We start from the raw sequence: 23,844 nt of genomic DNA on the forward strand, positions 1-23,844 counted from the left end.
ATGAAGGTCTCTGTCTGACCGAACCAGTGAAGCAGAGCAAAGAGTTTGGGAGGACACAGCTTCTTATGTGACATATTAAACTGCAACAAGTCTGGAAACATGTCACAGTCTGCTGCCTGTATGAGAATAATAAAGGATGTGAATATTAATAATAAGAACAGTGTAGCTCAGTCCTGCTAATACCTCCTCATATACACATAATAACACATCACACACACATGAACAGACCTGCAGGTAAAACTGCTGTTGGCTTTATTTTATTTACATCTCAGCAGATTAGAAATAAAACCTGAAAACATAAGAAAATATCTTTTGACACATTAAATAACAAACATCTCTTTTATTTATATTTCACAGTAATGTTAAACATGAATGAATTAAACAGATGTCAGTCCTCTGAATCATCAACATGTAGTTGTGTTGTATAACTTCTGTCTCGCTGCTGTTGTTCCACTATTTATATTTATATATTGTGAATTTATTTTACTCTCAAATCTCAAACATGAAATCAAATGATATGAAGTGAACTAAACCAGCAGGAAGCAAAGCTGCAGTAAGTCCAGAGACAGGATGAGTGTTTGTGTTGTGAGTCAGTCAAAGTCCAGACATGATGTTCAGTCAACATGTCATTAGATTGTTCACAGTACACACATGTACAAGATGGAGTCCATCAGTAGTGACTTGTTGTGTTTATGCAGATGAAACCAAATCACTAAATGTTTCCTTTATTATTTCAGTATTTATCACCGGTCAGGTCGTTCTGAAGAAATCAAGTTCTTTGGGAATCTGTTCTGTGCAGCAGCAGAGAGAGAACAGACAGGAGAGAAGATGCTGGAGCTGTTATCATCAGTGTGCTCATACAAAACATTCCCTTTATATAAGAATGATGATGATGATGATGATGATGATGATGATGATGATCACACATATCAGAGTGGTTTCCTGCTGGATCTGTACTCTCACCTGAAGGACTGTGAGACTGAAACAGGTCTGAGTCTCCTTCCATCATTACAGTCAGTTCTCCAGTCAGTTCTCCAGTCAGTTGTTCTCCAGTCAGCTCCTTCAGTCTGGTTCATAGACCTCTCAGAGAGAAAGACCTCCATCCTCCTGGAAGTGCTGAAACTCCAACCAGAGAAGAAACAAGTGTATCTGATAGGCTGCTCACATGAAGAGAGTGAAGTGAGGAGTTTCCTACAGTGTCTGCCTTTTATCTCACAGCTCAGGTAACTCTGATGAATACTGGATATTTAATTATAACATGTGGCTTCTTCTTCAGAGGTTTGTCAGAAAACCTGTTTCATAATCTGCAGTGTTTCTAAAATAGTTAATTGTCATTCACAAATACACATAATGTAGATAAAGATGAATATAATGTCTCAGTTCAGTAATAATGTATCATCACAGTTATCACAGTCTTCTGCCTGTATGAGAATAATTCAATGAAGTGAATAATATTAATGGAACAATGTGGCTCTGAGACAACAACACAAAGATAAACCTGGAAACATAAAATATCTTTTGACACATTAAATAACAAACATGTCTTTTAATTATATTTCACAGTAATGTTCAACATGAATGAATTAAACAGATGTCAGTCCTCTGAATCATCAACATGTAGTTGTGTTGTATAACTTCTGTCTCTCTGCTGTTGTTCCACTATTTATATTTATATATTGTGAATTTGTTTTACTCTCAAATCTCAAACATGAAATCAAATGATATGAAGTGAACTAAACCAGCAGGAAGCAAAGCTGCAGTAAGTCCAGAGACAGGATGAGTGTTTGTGTTGTGAGTCAGTCAAAGTCCAGACATGATGTTCAGTCAACATGTCATTAGATTGTTCACAGTACACACATGTACAAGATGAAGTCCATCAGTAGTGACTTGTTGTGTTTATGCAGATGAAACCAAATCACTAAACGTTTCCTTTATTATTTCAGTATTGATCACCACCGGTCAGATCGTTCTAAAGACATCAAGTTCTTTGGGAATCTGTTCTGTGCAGCAGCAGAGAGAGAACAGACAGGAGAGAAGATGCTGGAGCTGTTATCATCAGTGTGCTCACATGAAACATTCCCTTTATATTATGATGATGATGATCACACATATCAGAGTGGTTTCCTGCTGGATCTGTGCTCTCACCTGAAGGACTGTGAGACTGAAACAGGTCTGAGTCTCCTTCCATCATTACAGTCAGTTCTCCAGTCAGTTCTCCAGTCAGTTGTTCTCCAGTCAGCTCCTTCAGTCTGGTTCATAGACCTCTCAGAGAGAAAGACCTCCATCCTCCTGGAAGTGATGAAACTCCAACCAGAGAAGAAACAAGTGGAGCTGATAGTCTGCTCACATGAAGAGAGTGAAGTGAGGAGTTTCCTACAGTGTCTGCCTTTTATCTCACAGCTCAGGTAACTCTGATGAATACTGGATATTTAATTATAACATGTGGCTTCTTCTTCAGAGGTTTGTCAGAAAACCTGTTTCATAATCTGCAGTGTTTCTAAAATAGTTAATTTTCATTCACAAATGCACATAATGTAGATAAAGATGAATATAATGTCTCAGTTCAGTAATAATGTATCATCACAGTTATCACAGTCTTCTGCCTGTATGAGAATAATTCAATGAAGTGAATAATATTAATGGAACAATGTGGCTCTGAGACAACAACACAAAGATAAACCTGGAAACAGAAAATATCTTTTGACACATTAAATAACAAACATCTCTTTTAATTATATTTCACAGTAATGTTCAACATGAATGAATTAAACAGATGTCAGTCCTCTGAATCATCAACATGTAGTTGTGTTGTATAACTTCTGTCTCTCTGCTGTTGTTCCACTATTTATATTTATATATTGTGAATTTATTTTACTCTCAAATCTCAAACATGAAATCAAATGATATGAAGTGAACTAAACCAGCAGGAAGCAAAGCTGCAGTAAGTCCAGAGACAGGATGAGTGTTTGTGTTGTGAGTCAGTCAAAGTCCAGACATGATGTTCAGTCAACATGTCATTAGATTGTTCACAGTACACACATGTACAAGATGGAGTCCATCAGTAGTGACTTGTTGTGTTTATGTAGATGAAACCAAATCACTAAATGTTTCCTTTATTATTTCAGGATTGATCCTCACCGGTTAGATCGTTCTGAAGGAATCAAGTTCTTTGGGAATCTGTTCTGTGCAGCAGCAGAGAGAGAACAGACAGGAGAGAAGATGCTGGAGCTGTTATCATCAGTGTGCTCATACAAAACATTCCCTTTTAATTATGATCCCACATATCAGAGTGGTTTCCTGCTGGATCTGTACTCTCACCTGAAGGACTGTGAGGCTGAAACAGGTCTGAGTCTCCTTCCATCATTACAGTCAGTTCTCCAGTCAGCTCCTTCAGTCTGGTCCATAGACCTCTCAGAGAGAAAGACCTCCATCCTCCTGGAAGTGATGAAACTCCAACCAGAGAAGAAACAAGTGGAGCTGAGAGTCTGCTCACATGAAGAGAGTGAAGTGAGGAGTTTCCTACAGTGTCTGCCTTTTATCTCACAGCTCAGGTAACTCTGATGAATACTGGATATTTAATTATAACATGTGGCTTCTTCTTCAGAGGTTTGTCAGAAAACCTGTTTCATAATCTGCAGTGTTTCTAAAATAGTTAATTTTCATTCACAAATACACATAATGTAGATAAAGATGAATATAATGTCTCAGTTCAGTAATAATGTATCATCACAGTTATCACAGTCTACTGCCTGTTTGAGAATAATTCAATGAAGTGAATAATATTAATGGAACAATGTGGCTCTGAGACAACAACACAAAGATAAACCTGGAAACATAAAATATCTTTTGACACATTAAATAACAAACATCTCTTTTAATTATATTTCACAGTAATGTTAAACATGAATGAATTAAACAGATGTCAGTCCTCTGAATCATCAACATGTAGTTGTGTTGTATAACTTCTGTCTCTCTGCTGTTGTTCCACTATTTATATTTATATATTGTGAATTTATTTTACTCTCAAATCTCAAACATGAAATCAAATGATATGAAGTGAACTAAACCAGCAGGAAGCAAAGCTGCAGTAAGTCCAGAGACAGGATGAGTGTTTGTGTTGTGAGTCAGTCAAAGTCCAGACATGATGTTCAGTCAACATGTCATTAGATTGTTCACAGTACACACATGTACAAGATGGAGTCCATCAGTAGTGACTTGTTGTGTTTATGTAGATGAAACCAAATCACTAAATGTTTCCTTTATTATTTCAGGATTGATCCTCACCGGTTAGATCATTCTAAAGGAATCAAGTTCTTTGGGAATCTGTTCTGTGCAGCAGCAGAGAGAGAACAGACAGGAGAGAAGATGCTGGAGCTGTTATCATCAGTGTGCTCATACAAAACATTCCCTTTGAAATATGATCAGTATTATGATCACAGATATCAGAGTGATTTCCTGCTGGATCTGTACTCTCACCTGAAGGACTGTGAGACTGAAACAGGTCTGAGTCTCCTTCCATCATTACAGTCAGTTCTCCAGTCAGCTCCTTCAGTCTGGTTCATAGACCTCTCAGAGAGAAAGACCTCCATCCTCCTGGAAGTGATGAAACTCCAACCAGAGAAGAAACAAGTGAAGCTGAGAGGCTGCTCACATGAAGAGAGTGAAGTGAGGAGTTTCCTACAGTGTCTGCCTTTTATCTCACAGCTCAGGTAACTCTGATGAATACTGGATATTTAATTATAACATGTGGCTTCTTCTTCAGAGGTTTGTCAGAAAACCTGTTTCATAATCTGCAGTGTTTCTAAAATAGTTAATTGTCATTCACAAATACACATAATGTAGATAAAGATGAATATAATGTCTCAGTTCAGTAATAATGTATCATCACAGTTATCACAGTCTTCTGCCTGCATGAGAATAATTCAATGAAGTGAATAATATTAATGGAACAATGTGGCTCTGAGACAACAACACAAAGATAAACCTGGAAACAGAAAATATCTTTTGACACATTAAATAACAAACATCTCTTTTAATTATATTTCACAGTAATGTTCAACATGAATGAATTAAACAGATGTCAGTCCTCTGAATCATCAACATGTAGTTGTGTTGTATAACTTCTGTCTCGCTGCTGTTGTTCCACTATTTATATTTATATATTGTGAATTTATTTTACTCTCAAATCTCAAACATGAAATCAAATGATATGAAGTGAACTAAACCAGCAGGAAGCAAAGCTGCAGTAAGTCCAGAGACAGGATGAGTGTTTGTGTTGTGAGTCAGTCAAAGTCCAGACATGATGTTCAGTCAACATGTCATTAGATTGTTCACAGTACACACATGTACAAGATGGAGTCCATCAGTAGTGACTTGTTGTGTTTATGCAGATGAAACCAAATCACTAAATGTTTCCTTTATTATTTCAGTATTGATCATCTCTGGTCAGATCGTTCTGAAGAAATCAAGTTCTTTGGGAATCTGTTCTGTGCAGCAGCAGAGAGAGAACAGACAGGAGAGAAGATGCTGGAGCTGTTATCATCAGTGTGCTCATACAAAACATTCCCTTTATATTTTGATCATTATGATGATGATGATGATGATGATCCCACATATCAGAGTGGTTTCCTGCTGGATCTGTACTCTCACCTGAAGGACTGTGAGACTGAAACAGGTCTGAGTCTCCTTCCATCATTACAGTCAGTTCTCCAGTCAGCTCCTTCAGTCTGGTTCATAGACCTCTCAGAGACAAAGACCTCCATCCTCCTGGAAGTGATGAAACTCCAACCAGAGAAGAAACAAGTGAAGCTGATAGTCTGCTCACATGAAGAGAGTGAAGTGAGGAGTTTCCTACAGTGTCTGCCTTTTATCTCACAGCTCAGGTAACTCTGATGAATACTGGATATTTAATTATAACATGTGGCTTCTTCTTCAGAGGTTTGTCAGTAAATCTGTTTCATAATCTGCAGTGTTTCTAAAATAGTTAATTTTCATTCATAAATACACATAATGTAGATAAAGATGAATATAATGTCTCAGTTCAATAATAATGTATCATCACAGTTATCACAGTCTTCTGCCTGTATGAGAATAATTCAATGAAGTGAATAATATTAATGGAATTGAGTTGTGTTGTATAACTTCTGTCTCTCTGCTGTTGTTCTGGATACTGGATATTTAAGAATACTATATATAAAGAAGAAGTATTTGTCAGTCATCACACTCTATGTTTTCTCTAAATGTCATCCTTGATGACAGACATTGTTGATGAGATGGTTTATCATGCAGTGTGTCTCGTACTGTGTCTTTGCTGGTTTCACACTTCATCCATCTTGTTTCAGCTGTGATCCAGACTTCTTCCAGACAGTGTGTTCGTTGATCTGTGTCAGATCCAGAGAGGAGGCCGAGCAGTTGTCCTCTCTGCTGCAGCTGCTGGGCTTCAGCCTCCGGTTAACGGGAGACTTACCCAGGAACACCTGCCGGTCTGTGGGGACAGTTCTCAGACGTTGTGGCTCTGAAGTGGATCTCATCCTCACAGCCAGAAAGATGTCTGTCAGAGGAGCCTCCCTCCTCTTCAGAGGAGCAACACAAGTACACAGTCTGAGGTACGCTTCATATCTTTACGGCCTTTAGTTCTTCTGACTCCATCCTTTCCACTGTGAATGTCCAGTTAGTTGTGTGACTTCATTCCTCTTTATTTCCAGGCTTTCCAGCGACATGGCCTTGCTACTGTGTCGATGGGTGAGAAGAAGGGAAGCGGACCGTCGGCTGGCTGTGGAAGAGCTTTCTCTCTCCCCTCAGAAAGCCCAGCCGTCACACAGAGTGTTGTTGAAGGTTGTCAGTAGTTTGGCTTCCCTGCTGAGATACTGGACAGTCACACGGTTAGACCTGACTGAGTTCAGTGCTCCTGCTCTGGATCTCCTCCCACTGCTGCTTCATGAAGGCCCTCTAACGATCAGGTAGAAGGATTCCATGCTGATGTAATGTATTCATCCTGGACTCTTCTAACAGATATTCATACGTTTTCTATCTGCAGACTGAGTGAGAAGACTTTCCAGCAGCTGCTCTCTCTCCTCCATGAGATCCAGGACAAGGTCTTGACCCGGTCCATCTTGAGTAAGGTTGGTGGAGACCTGAGCAGCTTCTGTCTGAACTGGGAGCTTCTTCACTATGTGCTTCAGCAGTCGTCATCATCTCACACCATCACGGTGAACCTGAGGAGGAACCGCTTCTTACAGGAGAGCGTCACACGTCTGCTTCCCTTTCTGGACAGGATTGTGTTCAAAGGGTGATCTATTTGGGTTTTTATCATCCTGTTTAATCATGTCTATACGTGTTGTTGTGGCTTGTTCTCACTAAACAGAGACCTCTGGTGTCTTTTAGGATCTCTCCCAGCTTTGTGTTGACCGCCATCAGAGAGATCTATAAAGCTAGAGCCGCTCCGCTTGTAGCCGGTTTACTGAGGTCTTTGCATCACGAGATCGACCTGACCTGCAGAGGGATGGACTCGGTGGACTGCGCTGCTCTGCTCTTCACCCTCAGACACAGTGACCGAGTTAAACTGAACCTCCTGTGGACCTCCGTACCAGCAGAGGAAGTAGAGTCCATCCTCTTTATGCTGGACAACGTTTCTCAAATCAGGTCAGACATTAGTATCAGTAGCTCCAACACTCAGGATAGAGTTCACAGAGGAATATGTTTGCAGATAATTTTGGTATCTGATCAATGCACCTTTATGCTCCTCTTATTTGTTTGATTGTTGGATGTATTTTTCCTCCAGTGTTGACAGGAAACTGCTGCTGAGGTTTGTCCACAGCTGTGCTGCCTCTGACGCCCAGCAGGGGGCGGCGGTCCACCTGCTCAGGACCCTGCAGCACAGGCTGGATCTGTCCTGCTCCTCCTGTGTGGAGCTGGATGTCAGTGAGACTCTCAGGCTGACTGCCGAGGACTGCAGGGCCGTCTCCACCATCCTGAGACGCAGCAGCCAGAAAGCAGAGCTCATCCTGCAGGACTGTGAGGTGGAGGACAGCGGACTGGACCTGCTGTTTCCTGTCCTAGACGGAGTCCTCCTCAGGTGGGAAAGACCACAGAATGACCAGAGAAGAAGCTTGTTTCCATGTTTCTTCATCCCAACAGTCTGCTCTGTTTCTCCTGTTTAGAGCCAGTAAAGCCGTCCTCCTCCAGCTGCTGTCCCTGCTTCCTGTGAACAGTGAGAGGGACACAGTGAGACGGGCAGTGTCCCTCTGTGGAGCCCTGGGTGGAGAGCTGGACCTCAGTCACACCACACTGGATCAGAGGGCCTGTGGAGCTTTGTCCCTGATGCTGGAGTTCTCTGAGGGGCTGACTGAGCTGGACCTCAGTCACTGTCAGCTCACGGACCAGCTGCTGCTCAACCTCGGCACACATCTGCACAAAGTACAAGTCCTGGAGTGAGTGTCCATCTGTAATGTGTTCATGTGACAGAAATCTATGTGACGCAGGTAGTCAGCTCAAAGATACACAGTGACCCTACGAATAAACCTGAATCTCCACATATAAAGTCTCAAATGCTCCTCTGTGTTCCAGTCTGAGTCACAACAACATCACTGATGCTTCCACTGACAACTTACTCCAGCTGGTCTCCATCAACCCCTCCATGGTCACTGTGCGGTGAGTGCATTAATCCACACAGTTCTCACAGATCAGTGAACCCTGTTCCATCATATTCTCTCTCTCTCTCTCTCTAGACTCTTCAGGAACCACATCATGAACAGAACATCCTTTAAGAAAGACAAGCGCTTTGAAATCTGGTGAAGCCGTCGTCGGTGTGGCGGTGAAGTGCTGATGTCTTCTGTCTGCTGATGGTTAGATGATAATAATCAGTGTAGTGCGAGTACTAACACTGTGTTTACAGTAGTCAGCTGGTGTGATGATACTTATGGAGGAACTACAGATTATTCTTCAAGCTGCTCATATTCATGATGGACACCCTGTGAGATTCATCAAATAGTTCTGTTGGGATCAGGATTCAATTATTTCTGTATTTTGGCAAAACAAGTAGAGGCCAAAACTGTTCTATCAATGTCACGAGTCGGCATAATGTATGTATTGAAGACTTTAATCATCTCAAAGTAATGATGCAATAACAAACAACAATGTAAATGTATTTTTGGTTGATCTTTTAAAGAGAGACAATGGTCATTGTCTCTGTTCGTTCTCTGTTCCTCATTAAAATACTTCATTTACTGTAAACTGCAGCAATAAATCATTGTTTAAAACAGAAACCTACTGGTTTATATTTGAATGTAATATATTTATGTAATACAACATTTGATATAATATTTGAAAACAGATGCACAGGTGGCAGCTTCTTGTGTCTCCAGTGTTTCTCCACACAGAGAGGTGGATCAGAGGAGACCCTGAAGAAGACCACATCCCTGAGAGGAAGAGGAGGGAGGAGGAAGTCCGGCTGGTTCCAGGTAGAGTAAACTCATCCTCTCCCAGTTCACCAAATTAAATCAGCCTCAAGCGTAATGTTCATGTCCCGCATCAGACATGAGTTCTACCTCCAGAGAGCCTCTCCATATCCCAGTACTTGTACCTTCTACTATAAATATATACAAATATACATATATATATTTATGTGGTAAATTATTCTAATTTCATTTTTATAAAACTAAGAATTGTTTGTTGGGATTTAAAAGCAGAAAGAATAAATTATACTTCTGGTTAACCCGTTGAGATTTTTCTTATAATAAAGGTTAAACTGTGTCTTGCCAGTCAATATTTCCATAATTCTACCACTAGATGGCAACATATCTCATACTGTCACCACAGCTTGTTGCATACTAACTGGAGGATGTCAATTCTAGTTTTCATGACTCAAAATTGTGTCTGGAATCAAAGTATGCAGGTTTATAGTCAACATGAAGTAGTGAGGAAAGAAAGTCATCTTTGATTCAGTGTTTTTTTTAATAAAATGTTTCAGTCATTTAGTCCATCACAGTAACAAAAGTGTCAGGATTGCCATGGTGACGGTCATTTAAACAAACAAGGGTACAACTGAAATCTTCCCAAAATAATAATAATCCTTTTTTCTGACAGCAGTAAAAATACCCTAAACATCATTCCTTTTGCCTGAAATTTGATGACTTCCTAAAGTGACCCAAAATACACAAAAATGAAAATATTTTAAAATGGTATACTTTTGAACAGGTGCTACACATTTTTGTACACTGAGGCTGTTTCGGGTCAAATTTGACCCGTATCTATTGAGATGGATTTTAGATCTACTAGTGTGGGTCAAATCAAGGAAGATGGTGGTTTTAGGGAATCTTGAATCTGTACAGGCCATGTCAGTGTGTATTTCTTATGGGACAGTGGTGACAGAGTTCAATTGGGACCTCGACACTGTTACGAGAACTGTCTGTGTTCCAACAACATTTGCCCGGGTTCCCGCAGAGACAGACACCTGCTGGTCTGTGAAGGGGCATGGGGGAGCCTCGAAACAGTGAAATAGTAAAACAGCACAGGAGTGATCAAAGGGAACAGAGGTCATCCAGAGGTCAGAGGGTGCCTTGTCACAGACTCAAGATCTGCACCTGCAAGCACAAGCACTTGCACCTGCACTATTATTAAATAATCTACAAAGTAACGCATTTGAATCAATTTGGGTTGGGAGTGTGGTGGTGGTGGTGGGGGGAAGGGGGGGTGGGGGTTCACAACATTATAAATGTGACAAACTGACATCATGGCAGCAAGATTTAGTGAGCAACAGGCCCTCAATCTGTTCTTCCAACATGAGGAGGTTGATGGTGATTTGGAGGATGTGTCAGAGCAGGAAGACAACGTGGAAGAAAACTCTGATTACTGACTGATTATTGACTAGTTTATAATAAGCATTTTATTCTGTAATGTTTTGTGTTCTTAGTGGTAAATGTTGAATTAATATTGATAATTATGATGTCTTATGATATAGCAGTGGGGACAGCGTTTAATGGTTGCAATGATTAAACATGGTTATATTATAAATTCCAACAGTTCCAGAATGTTCATGCCATTTTCAAATTCAATAAAATATATTGAAGTCATTATGGCTTTTATGTTTTTGTGATTATGTAAAACAGGACATGATAATGTGTAATCAGGTTTAGACCAGATTTCAACGGGATTTGCAATACTGGCTTTCAACTGATAAATGTGGATGTGGTTTCTTAGTACGCCTCTAAAATGAGGATATACTTTTAGCACAATGTAGAGGACGAAAAATTGTAGTATTGCAAATCCCGTTGAAATCTGGTCTCAGCGTGAACGTTCAATCACCGTCTATGAAAAAAAAACTTTCACTTTTGAACCAATTCTGAACGTCTTTTCAACGGTGGGCGTAGACGTCTTTTAAACGTCTTTTAAACGTCTTTTAAACGGAAAAATGCTCACTGGGACGTCTCCTCACTACCGAAGAACCTTCTTGACTTTAAATGGCACTTCATATAGGTCAGTGAAAAGGCTGTGGTATTATCAGCTTCATAAGCATTGTTATTGTACATTCCCAACTGTAGTTATTTTAATTATTTAGTTTGTTGCTGTATTACAGTGGCAACTCTGGAATAAATCTATGGAGTCGAACAACGACCAGTAAGGTGATAGTCATCTCTACCTGACCCAGAAGATTCCTCTTTGAATTAGGACTCTTCCTCATACAGCTACCTCAGTTAAGATGTAAAACACGAGCCTATCTAATAATAGTTAGATAATAGTATAGTTTGTTTTACAAATGTTGCTAATGATGCATATTTTTGAAACGTTCTTACTGATTTATATTTTCACAGACAGCGGAGACTAAATTGCAGTAAATTTAGATATTGGAGATATTTTAAAGTGCTTTTTGAGACAATTTAAATGTCCCTCACATGATTTTTTTATAGGTTAAACACTTATTTCCTCTGTATTAGTTGCCTTGGTATTCAGCCCAACTGTTTGATTCCAGATCAAGTTCGATTTTGATAAGATAAGTCACTGATAACAATAATTAGGAGTTACAACTTATGTTATATACCCCTGAGGTGTAGTGCAGTAAAAGTACAATAAATACCTCTGAGATGTAGTGCAGTAAAAGTACAATAAATACATTTGTGTCATTTATAACAGTATAGATACGTGAATAAACACAAAACCAAAAGCCAATAATAATTTCTGGATAACTTCTGGTTCAGAGTCTGGAGTTCATCGCTCAGCTTGTTGTCTGCTGGTCAACAGCGACATCTGGTGGCCTCTTGTGGCCTCTTCCAGCAGCGGGAGTGTCTGAGGAAGTGAAAGTAAAAACGGAGCAGGAAACGTTCCGACATCGTGCATGAAGGAGAATGTTCGGTTTGGACCTGCGGACACAGAGAGAAGCCCAGCTCCACCTCCCCGAGGGACGAGAGGCTCCCACTGGGCCACACAGGAGAGGTAACTGCTCATGTACTGTTCTTGTAGAGCGCGTTTCTAGTGAGAAAGAAGAGAAGAACCGTGTTTTTAAAGGGAGATCAAGAGGAACAGACCACAGAGACCGACTCGTTTATTACTACGTGTCATAGTCCAAAGACTAATCATTTTAGATAATAAACCTGTGATGATTACAATGTTTAGAAATATGTCCATTTCATTATTTTAGTAGCTCATGTAAACCTCTTTATTTCAGATTTAGGACTGTTTGAGTTCACTAACATCACAGTACTTTTTCAAAGTGTCTCAGTATTCTTCTGTGTGCAGACAGGTGTTAACACCAAGGTGGTAATTAGTCAGTGACGTGCGGTGAAGTTCGTGGCTGGTGAGGCAAATATATGAACCCAATAGAGTAGCTTAAATCACCATTCAATTGGCCCCTTGCACATTGACTACTGGTTGTTTTTCATATTTCATATCCGCATTCTTTACACACAGGTAAGGTACATATTTGATTCCACCGCGAGCGTTTCAGAAGCGGATCGCTCGCGGGTAAGTAGGCGGAAGTCAGCACATAGTGTTTTATTTTGAAGAATTACCGGATGCGCTGTCCCATTTCGTGACTGACTTCCTGTCTGGTTCGATCTGCTCTGTGGAGCTTGACGCACTCCCCTCTCTGCTTTTTCTCTGCGTTTTAATGCCAGATCAGCAAAACTAAATAGGTTCGACACATAAGTGAAATGCATTACATATTCTATGGAAAGAAAGGACATATAATAAAAGTGTCTAGAAATATTGCAGTGGTGACAAACAATGAGAAGGCAAAAGGCACGCGCTCAACACAGTTTGTGAGGGATTGCTGCAATCTGAGATGAGGCACAGCTCGCTTGTTTCCTCTGTTTGCACAGGACATGCGCAAAGTCAGCAATTTTGATTATAAAAATGCTTGAAATGATTGGAATCAGAGAAATTTCATGTATAGCACAGATCAGTAGAGAAAGATTTATATTTATTTTATCATTATTTTTTTATTTTATTTTCATGACGACTCCCCTGACCGCACGTCCCTGTAATTACATATATATATATATATTAGAGTTTTTAAAGTTGTTTTTTTTGTAATATGTATAATAAGCATATCATTTAGTTATCGCTACTGAGAATATATCAAACATAAAAAAAGGAAAAAACATGAGGTAGATAGGTTTGCAGTTTTCAAGGTGTATATTTCAAATTGCATCTCTTACACACATGGAAATAAAGTTGTGAACACCGACTGAATCATTATAACTGCATTTTAACAGCTACTGTGTAAAGGGAATACTGCTCTTAAAAAGCACCTTATTTGTTTAAAGTGTTTGCAAACCAAATGTTATTGCACTTTTAGCAGTACTTTTAAAGTACTGCTAAAATAAAAGTGCGCAATACACTACTTTTGAATTCATTATTGAACTTTGCGCATAACAACACTCTGTGTTGTATATGTGCACGTTTATTGAAAAGAACACTGTCCTGTACTGTGTTATGTTGAGTTGATGATCAATACTTTGTTTTTTTAAGAGAATAAATACTTAAAACAACATCTTAGGTTGTTTTCTTCACCTGAAAAAAGTGCATAAGAGGTGAAAGTACGTTGTCATCTCAGGCTGCTTTAACTTGACTTTTTTCTTGTCATCAGGGAAATCACAACGAAAGGCAATGAAGAGCTGATGGAGTCTATCATCAGGGGGAACTTTGAGGCCTCTGTGTAAGTGTGTTTGATATACAGCCTGCATGTGTTCAGTGTGGTCCACAATGATGTGCAAGTGTGTCTGATATACAGCCTGCATGTGTTCAGTGTGGTCCACAACTATGTGTAAGTGTGTCTGATATACAGCCTGCATGTGGTCAGTGTGGTCCACAACTATGTGTAAGTGTGTCTGATATACAGCCTGCATGTGGTCAGTGTGGTCCACAACTATGTGTAAGTGTGTCTGATATACAGCCTGCATGTGGTCAGTGTGGTCCACAACTATGTGTAAGTGTGTCTGATATACAGCCTGCATGTGGTCAGTGTGGTCCACAACTATGTGTAAGTGTGTCTGATATACAGCCTGCATGTGTTTAGTGTAGTCCTCAATCATCACTTGTTTAGCTGTTGCTGTCTTCTTTGTTACTGCAGTATGTATTTTCTTCTGCCCTTTAAAACCTTTTTGTGACTTCAAAAAAAGAATGAAACTATTTATAATAACAGTTTATGCAAAATCAATAATATGCCACACAATATACAAAAGGAAGATGCTAAATTAGAAACATAACTGACAGAAATACAACGAATAAAAGCTAAATGCTATAATAAAAGTAACAATAAATACTGTAGCAGAGTAAAAGATGGAAAAGGTAAAAGGTGATTAGTACAAAATCAGTCAGGCACAGATTTCTTTAAGCATGTTTCAATTAAAGGCACACCATTGAGAAAAGGAGCGGGTTCAGCCAGGCCTTTTTCCTGTTCTGCAGACAGTATAAATGTCGTGTGGAGATAGTAATCTGTAAATATGAGCGATGGATGTTTGGTTCCCCACCCTCTTATCTTGGGAAGCACATTATTCAGAAAGACTTCTTGTTACTCTGAACGATTTGAGAGGTTTTACATAATAGTTCATACATCACAGTCAGAATCATTGTTGTAATTCACTTTTTATGTAAGCTTTTATTTTGTTCTCCAGATCATTGAAGTTGGATCCGTGTGCAGAACACACAGAAGTAAGGAGACATGGCTTGTACAACACAGTCTGCCTTAGAATACGTCAAAAATGGCAGACTGTCTCTCGTGGGAAAATTAAAGAGTCTCTCAGTGATTCTGGAGAACTTGAATCAGAAAGGCGTTTTGATTGATGAGGAGGTTTGCGTAATAGAGGCAGAGCGAAATGACTACGATAAACGCAGAAAAATACTGGACTCGGTGATAAGAAAGGGTAAAGCAGCCTGCTACGAGTTCCTCAGGATTCTTGACGTGACGAGAAAGTGGACCTTAGACAAGGACATGCACTACTGGATCAGCTGCTTTCCCTTCCACGAAGATTCACAAACAGATACAAGCTCCTTAGAAGGTATGTGAAAGCACAGTTCTAACTGATGGTGTGTGTTACATCTTTATTATTTAGCTTTAAGGGGCTGATTTGATGTACTTTGGTATTTCTCAACCTATTCTCCCATGTTTTTGTGACTAATGGGAACAACAGTGTTTTAAACTGGTTTAGTATTGAGGGAGAACGCTGCAGACGTCAGCTGCTGAACGGGCTGAAATGTGATCACACCGTCAATGTGCTTCAATGCTTCCTTTCTTATCTCCTTTAGCTTAGGATGCACTGCACCATCCTTAACCAAAGGAAAGGAGATCATGAAAACAAACAATATGCCTTCCGTGCATTATTTTCATACAGTCATGTAGACAGTGACAATTTGTTCCACTTTATTTTCATTTATCTATTTTAAACGTGTAACAAATGGGTAAGAAACAAAACAAGAATAACAAATACAATGGACAGCAACTATAGCTGTCAATAAACATTTTCTCTGCAAGTTTGAGATACTTAATTTTTATTAGAGTATTTTCTACTTTCTACTTTACTCAGAGGTAAAAATTCACTAGACATATCTGACATATCAGGGTACCCCCAGGGTTCTCTTATACTGGACCAATTACAAAATATTGTCCCCATTAATCACTTGGACACAAAAACATGGGAAAATATGCTCCAGGTTGAAAAATACCAAAGTTACCCTTTAAGTGCAAATACTGTGCTGTAGTATTATATATATAGTATATTTATTTACTCACTATTGTTTTTATTTTAGACCCAAGACCGTGCCACAGATTTCGGGCAACGATGAAGAAAGAAACACAACAAATATTAAATGAGTTCTGGACGGCAAATAAAAAACTGTTTAAAGGAAACAATAAGCCCGATCTGTCGTACACGTCACTTGTGTTAGACACACAAAACATTTCTCCTCCAGATAAAGTCAAGAACTCCAAGAGAAAGAAAGGCAAGAAGATTCGCCCTAAAAAGTTAAGGACATACCTCCCAGAGAACAAAGCAGAAACTTCCCCCAGTGACCTGCTGAAGACAGGTAGAAACATACTGTTGGTTGGTAAACCTGGGATTGGAAAGACAGCAGTCACTCACCAAATGTTGAAACTGTGGGCAGAAAGAGACAACGAGGAGCTTGATTACATGTTTTACTTTGACATGAGAAAAAAATCCGACATCAAGAACTTGGAGGATCTTCTCTTCGGTGTGTACAGTGAACCAGAAGAAGGCAAAGAAGAGGTTTTACTGGACATAAAGAAGAACTCTGACAATGTCACGCTCATTTTTGATGGAATCACAGATCTGTCTCACCATCCATTAGTGGTGAAGAGGCTTTTAGAGAAGAAACTACTGTCTAAGGCCAAGATCATTGTGACTTTGAGGCCGGATGATGAAGAAGACTTCCCTTCTGAAGACTTTCACAGAGTGGAAGTGAAAGGCTTTAGTGAGCAGGCCATAAAAACATACTTATCTGCAATGCTCGGAGAGGAACAGAAGAAGGTTTTGAGCAACGTGGAGTTGTTCACTCTTTGCCATGTCCCAATGTATGCACTGATGGTGTCTGTCTGCTTGTCATTTGAGACACCAGAAGACTCTCCACAGCCGTGCAGTATAGCTGACATCTACATCAATATTGTTCGCCAGTGCCTTCAGATCAACAGCCAAATACAAAACAAAGATCTAAATTCCTTCATCGACACCAAGAGGAATGAAATACTATCTTTGGCTGAGGTTGCTTTTCATGCAACTGAAGGAAAATCTGTGAACTTGACAAAACGTCCCTGTAAAGACAGCTGTGTCCTTTCCTTCCTGAATCCACTTTTTATCAAAGTCCACCCCACGGAGACAACCACCACATATGCATTTCTCCATTACACCATGCAGGAGTTTTTTGCAGCGCTGTGGCTCTTGAAGAATCCAGATCAAATCAAGGGTGTGTTTCAGCAATGCCTCACTGAGGAGAAGAAACACATGAAACACCTGATCCCTTTCATGTGTAGATTGTTGAATGTGAAGAGCGCGAGTCTCATGACGTGTCTGATTCCAGCTGAGGAGCTCAAGAATACATCAAACTGGTTCTTTGAGGAAATGATCGACACATTGTGTGAAAAAGATGAGGCTGGTCCTGAGGACAGTGGGCTTGATGTGGGCATACTGTTCCTATGCCAGTGCTTGTATGAGTCCCAGTGTCCTGAAGCATGCATGAACCTCCTGGACAAGCTGGACTACCATCTGGATCTCAGTGGAGAGAGTCTGGACCCTCTCACATGCTGTGCTGTGGCCTATGTGGTCGCTCAGTCGACGGAGAGGAAAATATCGCTGAACCTTGAGGACGTCATGGTATCAGAACAAGGAATGAGACAACTATTCGGATGCCTTAAAAACGTCCAAAGGTATGAGTGAGATGTGTTTTAAGTGTCTAATGAGTGTTAAGGTTACAACACATCTAATTAAGTACAATTTATCTGTTCTTCTTCATGTGTAACCACTTATTTTCATTAATTAATCCAAGACATATTGAGGATGAGGAAATAGAACAGAAATCAATTCAATGTAGCTGTAGCATCTGTGCGTAAATACTTTTTTATGATCCTTTACTGTTTCTCTACTCGGTTATTTTAATAATGAGGAAGTGTTCTCTGATTATTCTTCAAATTAAAGGTGTGACCCTCTGCTGCTGCAGCTGTGGAGGGTTTTGCTTCTGAGTGAAGGGCAGATGGACCACATCAGCTTACTTGGCCTTGATGGAAATCAGTTGCACCTTCCAGTTGAGGGTCAAAGACAGCTGTTTGACAGAGCAGTGAGAGTCATGCAGAGGATTCCTATGAAGGTTAATGTCTGCCTCCACTGGGAGAGAGAATCTCCAGTCTGCCCGAGTCTGTGCACGTCTCTCTTAGAGGCTTTGCCACACATCAGCTCACTCAGGTATGGAGCTTCTGTTTTTACGTGATGCTGATTCCACACACTTTAAGTTTGATCCTTTTGTAAAACCGTTGATGTTAAAGAGTTTTACAGTACATGTACTGTTTGATGCATCTGTTTGTTATCATGCAGCTTGAGGATGACACACGGAGGTCCAGCATTACAGGAACAGGAGCAACTGGAGAGGAAGAAGAAGCAGCTGTTACTGGATTTATGCCTGAAAGCAGCACTTCATGAAGGAGAAAGCTTTCTCAATGAAGTGAAGACGCTCTTTTCATTGTTTTCTGTCACCACTGACTTAAATAACACCCTTCTTGACTTTTATCAGCATGTCGAGACGAAAGGGTTTTCAGCTGTCATTCCAAAACTGAGGCCACTTTTCCAGTCAGCTCCTTCAGTCTGGTCCATAGACCTCTCAAAGAGAAAGACCTCCATCTTCCTGGAAGTGATGAAACTCCAACCAGAGAAGAAACAAGTGGAGCTGAGAGGCTGCTCACATGAAGAGAGTGAAGTGAGGAGTTTCCTACAGTGTCTGCCTTTTATCTCACAGCTCAGGTAACTGGTTACCTTTCTAACCATTTCGGTTTTCACTAGAAACTAGAAGTTTTATGCTACAGTTGAGAGAAATGTTCAGTGTTGTGTGATACAAACGGTGCATCACATGTTTTTTTATCCTCGTTATTTCAGTTTTGTGCCTCAGTCATCAAAACCTTCAGAAGAAATCCAGTTCTTTGGGACTCTGTTCTGTGCAGCAGCAGAGAGAGAACAGACAGGAGAGAAGATGCTGGAGCTGTTATCATCAGTGTGCTCATACAAAAGATTCCCCTTGAAAGAGAGATGGTGTGATTTCCTCCTGGACCTGTACTCTTATGATCCTGAAACAGGCCTGAGTCTCCTTCCATCATTACAGTCAGTTCTCCAGTCAGCTCCTTCAGTCTGGTCCATAGACCTCTCAGAGAGAAAGACCTCCATCCTCCTGGAAGTGATGAAACTCCAACCAGAGAAGAAACAAGTGGAGCTGAGAGGCTGCTCACATGAAGAGAGTGAAGTGAGGAGTTTCCTACAGTGTCTGCCTTTTATCTCACAGCTCAGGTAACTGGTTACCTTTCTAACCATTTCTGTTTTCACTAGAAACTAGAAGTTTTATGCTACAGTTGAGAGAAATGTTGAGTGTTGTTTGATACAAACGGTGCATCACATGTTTTTTAATCCGCGTTTATTTCAGTTTTGTGCCTCAGTCATCAGAACCTTCAGAAGAAATCCGGTTCTTTGGGAATCTGTTCTGTGCAGCAGCAGAGAGAGAACAGACAGGAGAGAAGATGCTGGAGCTGTTATCATCAGTGTGCTCATACAAAACATTCCCCTTGAAAGAGAGATGGTGTGATTTCCTCCTGGACCTGTACTCTTATGATCCTGAAACAGGTCTGAGTCTCCTTCCATCATTACAGTCAGTTCTCCAGTCAGCTCCTCCAGTCTGGTCCATAGACCTCTCAGAGAGAAAGACCTCCATCCTCCTGGAAGTGATGAAACTCCAACCAGAGAAGAAACAAGTGAAGCTGAGAGGCTGCTCACATGAAGAGAGTGAAGTGAGGAGTTTCCTACAGTGTCTGCCTTTTATCTCACGGCTCAGGTAAGGTCATTTTACTTTACATGATTTGATAAAACATGAGTTTTTATTATAGACTAAACAACCCAACAGTTATTAAACTAAAGTGGATCATATTTACTTCTGTTAGACAAATTCACCCGAGACTGATAGAAAATCATCAAATAGGCCATTTATTCTTGCAAGAAGGAGACAGAGTTGATTCACATACAGTATACATGGATCAAGGCTGCTCAGAGGTCTGACTCTGAGCCTCGGATATTTATACCAAGTAAACAATAGTGTCACAGGCAACATACGTCACGAAAGCATAACACACACAAATTGCCTTCTTTCAGCATATTCTAAGTATCGGGACACTTTAACAATTCGTTCTTGTACAAAGGTCACTTTTATCATCTGAAGACGTCATGAAGTATTGACGCCGTCTACAACTTTATTTACCACTACAAGCAGTGCTGAGTGTTCTTTCGGATAGACTAAACAGCTGTGGCGCTTAATGTCAGAGGAAGTTCACACAACAAGTACACATAAGGACACCAAGCTTTGTAAGCATACCTCATCATTAGTCATTTAGATTTTCCCCAACAACTTCTCCACGACCAGCTGCAGCACTAAAACGCTTCAGTCAGATTTGTGGTGTTGTGATTCAGAATGCATTCTACATTCAGAAGTAGATCTCCATTCAATAAATAACAGAGTCAGTATAATCATGCTCTTACTCCAGTGCACCTCGTGTCAAACCACTCACTCATGCTTCTAGTCGTCTGACGTTCAACATGAAACATCAGCGTCAGTAAAGCTAACGTGTCTGAATGAAGGTCTCTGTCTGACCAAACCAGTGAAGCAGAGCAAAGAGTTTGGGAGGACACAGCTTCTTATGTGACTTATTAAACTGCAACAAGTCTGGAAACATGTCACAGTCTGCTGCCTGTATGAGAATAATAAAGGATGTGAATATTAATAATAAGAACAGTGTAGCTCAGTCCTGCTAATACCTCCTCATACACACATAATAACACATCACACACAAATGAAAAGACCTGCAGGTAAAACTGCTGTTGGCTTTATTTTATTTACATCTCAGCAGATTAGAAATAAACCCTGAAAACATAAGAAAATATCTTTTGACACATTAAATAACAAACATCTCTTTTATTTATATTTCACAGTAATGTTAAACATGAATGAATTAAACAGATGTCAGTCCTCTGAATCATCAACATGTAGTTGTGTTGTATAACTTCTGTCTCGCTGCTGTTGTTCCACTATTTATATTTATATATTGTGAATTTATTTTACTCTCAAATCTCAAACATGAAATCAAATGATATGAAGTGAACTAAACCAGCAGGAAGCAAAGCTGCAGTAAGTCCAGAGACAGGATGAGTGTTTGTGTTGTGAGTCAGTCAAAGTCCAGACATGATGTTCAGTCAACATGTCATTAGATTGTTCACAGTACACACATGTACAAGATGGAGTCCATCAGTAGTGACTTGTTGTGTTTATGCAGATGAAACCAAATCACTAAATGTTTCCTTTATTATTTCAGTATTGATCCTCACTGGTCAGATCGTTCTGAAGAAATCAAGTTCTTTGGGATTCTGTTCTGTGCAGCAGCAGAGAGAGAACAGACAGGAGAGAAGATGCTGGAGCTGTTATCATCAGTGTGCTCATACGAATCATTCCCTTTAAATTATAATGATCCCACATATCAGAGTGGTTTCCTGCTGGATCTGTACTCTCACCTGAAGGACTGTGAGACTGAAACAGGTCTGAGTCTCCTTCCATCATTACAGTCAGTTGTTCTCCAGTCAGCTCCTTCAGTCTGGTTCATAGACCTCTCAGAGAGAAAGACCTCCATCCTCCTGGAAGTGATGAAACTCCAACCAGAGAAGAAACAAGTGTATCTGATTGACTGGTCACATGAAGAGAGTGAAGTGAGGAGTTTCCTACAGTGTCTGCCTTTTATCTCACAGCTCAGGTAACTCTGATGAATACTGGATATTTAATTATAACATGTGGCTTCTTCTTCAGAGGTTTGTCAGTAAATCTGTTTCATAATCTGCAGTGTTTCTAAAATAGTTAATTGTCATTCACAAATACACATAATGTAGATAAAGATGAATATAATGTCTCAGTTCAGTAATAATGTATCATCACAGTTATCACAGTCTTCTGCCTGTATGAGAATAATTCAATGAAGTGAATAATATTAATGGAACAATGTGGCTCTGAGACAACAACACAAAGATAAACCTGGAAACATAAAATATCTTTTGACACATTAAATAACAAACATCTCTTTTAATTATATTTCACAGTAATGTTCAACATGAATGAATTAAACAGATGTCAGTCCTCTGAATCATCAACATGTAGTTGTGTTGTATAACTTCTGTCTCTCTGCTGTTGTTCCACTATTTATATTTATATATTGTGAATTTATTTTACTCTCAAATCTCAAACATGAAATCAAATGATATGAAGTGAACTAAACCAGCAGGAAGCAAAGCTGCAGTAAGTCCAGAGACAGGATGAGTGTTTGTGTTGTGAGTCAGTCAAAGTCCAGACATGATGTTCAGTCAACATGTCATTAGATTGTTCACAGTACACACATGTACAAGATGGAGTCCATCAGTAGTGACTTGTTGTGTTCATGCAGATGAAACCAAATCACTAAACGTTTCCTTTATTATTTCAGTATTGATCCTCACCGGTCAGATCGTTCTAAAGACATCAAGTTCTTTGGGAATCTGTTCTGTGCAGCAGCAGAGAGAGAACAGACAGGAGAGAAGATGCTGGAGCTGTTATCATCAGTGTGCTCATATGAAACATTCCCTTTATATTATGATGATGATGATGATGATCACACATATCAGAGTGGTTTCCTGCTGGATCTGTGCTCTCACCTGAAGGACTGTGAGACTAAAACAGGTCTGAGTCTCCTTCCATCATTACAGTCAGTTCTCCAGTCAGCTCCTTCAGTCTGGTTCATAGACCTCTCAGAGATAAAGACCTCCATCCTCCTGGAAGTGCTGAAACTCCAACCAGAGAAGAAACAAGTGGATCTGATAATCTGCTCACATGAAGAGAGTGAAGTGAGGAGTTTCCTACAGTGTCTGCCTTTTATCTCACAGCTCAGGTAAGGTCATTTTACTTTACATGATTTGGTAAAACATGAGTTTTTATTATAGACTAAACAACCCAACAGTTATTAAACTAAAGTGGATCATATTTACTTCTGTTAGAAAAATTCACCCGAGACTGATAGAAAATCATCAAACAGGCCATTTATTCTTGCAAGATGGAGACAGAGTTGATTCACATACAGTATACATGGATCAAGGCTGCTCAGAGGTCTGACTCTGAGCCTCGGATATTTATACCAAGTAAACAATAGTGTCACAGGCAACATACGTCACGAAAGCATAACACACACAAATTGCCTTCATTCAGCATATTCTAAGTATCGGGACACTTTAACAATTCGTTCTTGTACAAAGGTCACTTTTATCATCTGAAGACGTCATGAAGTATTGACGCCGTCTACAACTTTATTTACCATTACAAGCAGTGCTGAGTGTTCTTTCGGATAGACTAAACAGCTGTGGCGCTTAATGTCAGAGGAAGTTCACACAACAAGTACACATAAAGGACACCAAGCTTTGTAAGCACACCTCATCATTAGTCATTTAGATTTTCCCCAACAACTTCTCCACGACCAGCTGCAGCACTAAAACGCTTCAGTCAGATTTGTGGTGTTGTGATTCAGAATGCATTCTTCATTCAGAAGTAGATCTCCATTCAATAAATAACAGAGTCAGTATAATCATGCTC

At 39.9% G+C, this 23,844-nt stretch overlaps 2 protein-coding genes across 2 annotated transcripts; both read left to right on the forward strand.

The window, feature by feature from the left end:
- The first annotated feature begins 5,460 nt into the window (after window positions 1-5,460).
- Window positions 5,461-9,255, forward strand: LOC306715519 (uncharacterized protein). Its single transcript, XM_079185919.1, has 9 exons — window positions 5,461-5,882; window positions 6,342-6,605; window positions 6,705-6,959; window positions 7,037-7,288; window positions 7,384-7,641; window positions 7,781-8,074; window positions 8,160-8,429; window positions 8,566-8,649; window positions 8,727-9,255. The coding sequence occupies exons 1-9, from the start codon at window positions 5,524-5,526 to the stop codon at window positions 8,791-8,793; spliced, it is 2,103 nt and encodes a 700-aa protein (XP_079042045.1). The 5' UTR covers window positions 5,461-5,523; the 3' UTR covers window positions 8,794-9,255.
- A 3,062-nt stretch (window positions 9,256-12,317) lies between these two features.
- On the forward strand, window positions 12,318-21,992 carry LOC306715263 (uncharacterized protein; the record flags this gene model as incomplete). The annotated part of the gene is made up of 9 exons (XM_079185578.1): window positions 12,318-12,426; window positions 14,081-14,149; window positions 15,108-15,491; window positions 16,240-17,869; window positions 18,138-18,401; window positions 18,531-18,953; window positions 19,086-19,490; window positions 19,624-20,028; window positions 21,557-21,992. Exons 3-9 carry the CDS (start codon window positions 15,155-15,157, stop codon window positions 21,990-21,992), a joined length of 3,900 nt encoding a protein of 1,299 aa, XP_079041704.1. The 5' UTR covers window positions 12,318-12,426; window positions 14,081-14,149; window positions 15,108-15,154.
- Between the last annotated feature and the right edge of the window lie 1,852 nt (window positions 21,993-23,844).

The sequence above is a fragment of the Pholis gunnellus genome (genome assembly GCF_910591455.1).
Source record: "Pholis gunnellus genome assembly, chromosome: 24".
In the NCBI taxonomy this organism is placed as follows: domain Eukaryota; kingdom Metazoa; phylum Chordata; class Actinopteri; order Perciformes; family Pholidae; genus Pholis; species Pholis gunnellus.